Below are 4,142 nucleotides of genomic sequence, written 5' to 3'. Positions count from 1 at the left end.
AAATTAAATTTATATGCATGTTTCTAAGTCTTCAGGATGTAAATTTAAATGTCTTCAATTAAGTTGATTTGGAATTTTTAGCTGGCCGTTCCTTTCAAACGTTGTCTGATTCAAATTGTGAATATGATTTCCCATCAGAAATTTGCAGAATGGTGTCAGGGCCAATTTTCAAGCACACCAGTGTGATTTCTCTATAGTCCAAATCAAGTAGTATTTATATGATAAGATTCATCCAATACAAAACCTTACGATTACTCAGGAAACACCTGCTAACAATTTATGGCTTAAATTTTGTATTGCAGGTTTATGTGCTAACAGTGCTTTTGTTGCCAATTCGCGTTGTCGGCTGTGTTCTCTCTCTACTATCTGCGTGGATGTTTGCCTGTATTGGCCTCTATGGTCTAACATTGGATGAACTAATGTCAAAACCAATAACCGGTTGGCGAAAGTAAGTCGATTAAAAAAAAAAAAAATTCATTATGTATGTATGTATGTATATTTTTGACTTTCATAATATGTGACCTGGTCTACGAAAAGGGAGCTTACGTGCGAAAACTAGTTTTCTGTGAAAAAGCTGTTAAAAGTGAAAAGCATCTCATCTTCCATTCGAATCAACCAAAAAGTGAAAATTGATTTTTTGACACCTAAGCCCCCTTTCCGTAGACCAGGTCGCATTTATCATTAAATTCCCTTTCCATTGCATAGACAATGTCAACGCGTAACCTCTGGTGCTATGCGCACACTCTTTGCTGCTGGCACTTTTATGCATATCAAATTGACTGGCGAGCGTGCATCACCCAAACAAGCACCCATTATGGTCGTGGCACCACACTCCTCTTATGTGGATTCGATTATTGTTGTAGCAACTGGACCACCGTCAATTGTGGCTAAGCGCGAAACAGCCGATATACCACTGCTAGGCAGTAAGTTTTTCATTTGTTTACATTTTCATCACCTAACTAAGTAATATATTTTTAATTGTTTTTTATCTTTAATAGAAATCATCAATTTTGCTCAACCCATTTATGTGCAGCGGGAGGATCCGAATTCGCGTCAAAATACGATACGTCAAATTGTACAACGCGCACGTTCCGAGGATGAATGGCCTCAAGTTGTGATATTTTCCGAGGGTACATGCACTAATCGAAAGGCGTTGATTAAATTTAAGCCTGGAGCTTTTTATCCGGGGGTGCCGGTACAGCCGGTGTTGTTGAAGTACCCCAACAAATATGATTCATTCACTTGGACATGGGATGGACCTGGCGTGTAAGTAGCCTAGTGAGGGCTTCAATTATTAACTTCACATTTAATTTTGTTTTTATTTTTGGCATAATTTCGTGAATGTATGTAAGTCCAAATTTCAAACTTTGTGCAAAAATTATGAAAGAATATAAGTTTCATCATTATTTCAAACTTTAATCAGAACTTTTAGAATAATTTTTGGTAAGCAGTTTTAAATTTGGTAGGCATTAGATTTTTTTATAATAAAGTGCTATTTTGGAGCTGCAAAAAAATCGCGTTGATATTTGATATTTTCGAGAAAAACGGCTTTAAAGTTTTGAATTAACATATACTTCTATGGTAAATTGAATACATATTTTATTCTAGCGAAATACTTGTAATCCATACAGCTTTTTACACAAGATAGAAGAAGAGTTAGCGATCATTTCTGCAAATTTTGCTCAATATTTGTATTTTTTGAGTTGTGATACTAGTAAAGTAAATGAGCGATATGTACATGCATAGATATTAGGTAGTACAATATATAGTTTTTATAATTTGTGTGAAAATGTATTCAATATAAATAAGCAATATCAATCATAGTGTTAATAACATATTTCTATATTTGTTAATAATTAGCCTCAAGCTACTTTGGCTGACGATGGCGCAATTCTATAGTCGTTGCGAAATCGAATTTTTGCCTGTCTACACGCCATCAGAAGAGGAAAAAGCTGATGCAAATTTATATGCACAAAATGTGCGCGATGTTATGGCGAAGTGAGTACCAGATGCAAGATAACATATTTGTCGTTCTAAAATTTAAATTTGCTTATTTCCTTCTCCTTAGAGCACTCGGTGTGCCAACGTCAGAATATTCATTCGAAGATGTGATTACAATGAGTCGTGCCAAAGATATGCGTGTGCCCTACCCTGGTGATATTATCGAAATTGAACGTGTGCTTTACAGTTTGGGGTAAGCGTGGGCAGACGTATTGAACTGAACTGAATTGCTTGCTGTCTTTTGCATTGCTTTATGCTAACAGTTTACCAAACTAAAAATTTTTAGCTGCTTTGCCTTATTTTTTACACATTTTAATTTTTTTTTTTAATATTTTCACATACACGTGTTTAAATTTTAATTTACTTGCCATGTTTCATTATTTATTTTGCTTTATCCCTATTTCCTTTTTACAGCTTCCTACCGGATTCCGAACGTGACCAAGAATTAGTCGCTGATTTCCTTAGCTTACACAATACTGACCGATTAGACATATTTACTTTTGCTGATTTGCTGCAACTCGATGCCAAGAGTACGCATCTACACCAGCTTTTTGCACTTTTAGATCATGTAAGATGTTTAGGAAATATAATCGTACCCTTTTCTCTTAAATATTACTTTTCTTTCTTGCTTTTGTTTTGCAGCATCACAATTACACAGTCAGCTTGAAGAGTTTTCTGTTATGCTCACAATTTTGTAAATTAAAGAATGAAGAGATCATCGTATTTTTGCGTGCCATAACGAATGTAAGTTGCATTTTTTTCTTGACTTAGTTTTAATTTTAAGCTCATAAAAATAAAGTAATGAAATTATAAGTAGTGTGGCTTACACATACATATCGTCGTTTAAAGTTCAAAACCGCGTATCTTCGTTCTGCAAAAGCCTGAAAAAGACAGTTTTTACTCTCTTACTGTACACTTTGGGCAACCTCACATACATTGTTTTGCCTTACTTTGATACTCATAATACCAGTGATAGATTGTGGGATGTTATGGTTTTAACAACCGCCCCCAAACCATCTCTTGTGTTAAGGTGATAGCTCTTGCACGGGTAGGTAACGTCGCATCGTCCCTCGAGTCTCATGGTTCAAATTGTGGGGCGTGACCTAATAGCTTTCCGTGTATTGCTGGTCATATTAAAAAAAAAAATACAACTTTTAGTGCACAAAATTTGTTTCTATGGTATAGTTAAAAATGTTTGACTGGAACGAAAACGGAAGCTACTATTAGGAATATGCGAGATGCGATTTGTCTTTTGATTTTTTTGAGTGCAACAATTATATTATATTGACATCGTCCCAAGCGTTGGCGTAGAAGCTGGGAATTAAAACTGAAACTTCTGATGTGGATGTACAACGCTATGATAAGGCTAATCGTTACCTGCTGCGCCATGGTATTTAAATATACAGTACATTGTCAAAAGTCTAAGTAGTATACAAAAAGCGGCATGTTCAGGAATTACTGGGGCATTGAAATCATGTTCCACAGAAGCACTGAATTTCGTCATCAATATGATACCCATTGATCTTTACCTAAAGGATATCGTCATGTACACAGCAGTAAGACTCAGGGTGTCTTCCGACCTTTCGACATAGCTCAATCTAAAGCCTTAGTCCGATAGCAAATAAAGTCACGGACTACATGCCATCAAGCTTGGATTTTGGCTTTTATGAACTTATGTGGTTTCCATCCAGAAGGCAATGAAAAATAGCCAAGCTGATAGGAAGTCATCTGTATATCCACTGGCGGTTCCGAGATAGACTGCGGTGTAGGGACAGAAGTCTATTCCGGAGGGCTTGCTGTCAATCGGACCCTGCGGCTGGCAAACCATTCCCGCAAATTTCAGGCTGAAGTTCTGGGCATATGTGAGGCCTGTAGCATACTAAATAATAGCGCTTCCACAAAAGAAAGAGCGGCAATTTACTCAGCCCGGCAGCACTCATAGCTTTATCATCTACTGAAACCAAGTCTAAGCTCGTCAAATAAGGCAAGATGGAATTACGCTCGATGACTCCCTGTTGTCTGCGTTTTCGTCCATAGGAGCATAGGACGCAACGAGAGAGCAGACGAGGCGATAGCTTGTTTGGATGAATGTTGTGTTGTTGTTGTTGTTGTAGCGGCTACAACAACCCCGCCCAGATCGG

The 4,142-nt window shown here is 37.1% G+C and overlaps 1 protein-coding gene across 1 annotated transcript; it reads left to right on the top strand.

Annotated features, from left to right (window-relative positions):
- Nucleotides 1-306: 306 nt before the first annotated feature.
- LOC108377621 (lysophosphatidylcholine acyltransferase-like) lies at nucleotides 307-2,790 on the top strand. Its single transcript, XM_017633894.1, has 7 exons — nucleotides 307-448; nucleotides 706-923; nucleotides 999-1,266; nucleotides 1,861-1,998; nucleotides 2,069-2,194; nucleotides 2,416-2,569; nucleotides 2,644-2,790. Exons 1-7 carry the CDS (start codon nucleotides 375-377, stop codon nucleotides 2,770-2,772), a joined length of 1,107 nt encoding a protein of 368 aa, XP_017489383.1. The 5' UTR covers nucleotides 307-374; the 3' UTR covers nucleotides 2,773-2,790.
- The last annotated feature ends 1,352 nt before the right edge of the window (nucleotides 2,791-4,142 follow it).

This window comes from Rhagoletis zephyria, unplaced genomic scaffold, assembly GCF_001687245.7.
Source record: "Rhagoletis zephyria isolate East Lansing unplaced genomic scaffold, Rhagoletis_zephyria_1.1 Rzeph_scaffold_12410, whole genome shotgun sequence".
Classification (NCBI taxonomy): Eukaryota; Metazoa; Arthropoda; class Insecta; order Diptera; family Tephritidae; genus Rhagoletis; species Rhagoletis zephyria.
The sequence above is the reverse complement of the archived record's forward strand: the minus strand, read 5'-3'. Positions and strand labels throughout refer to the sequence as shown.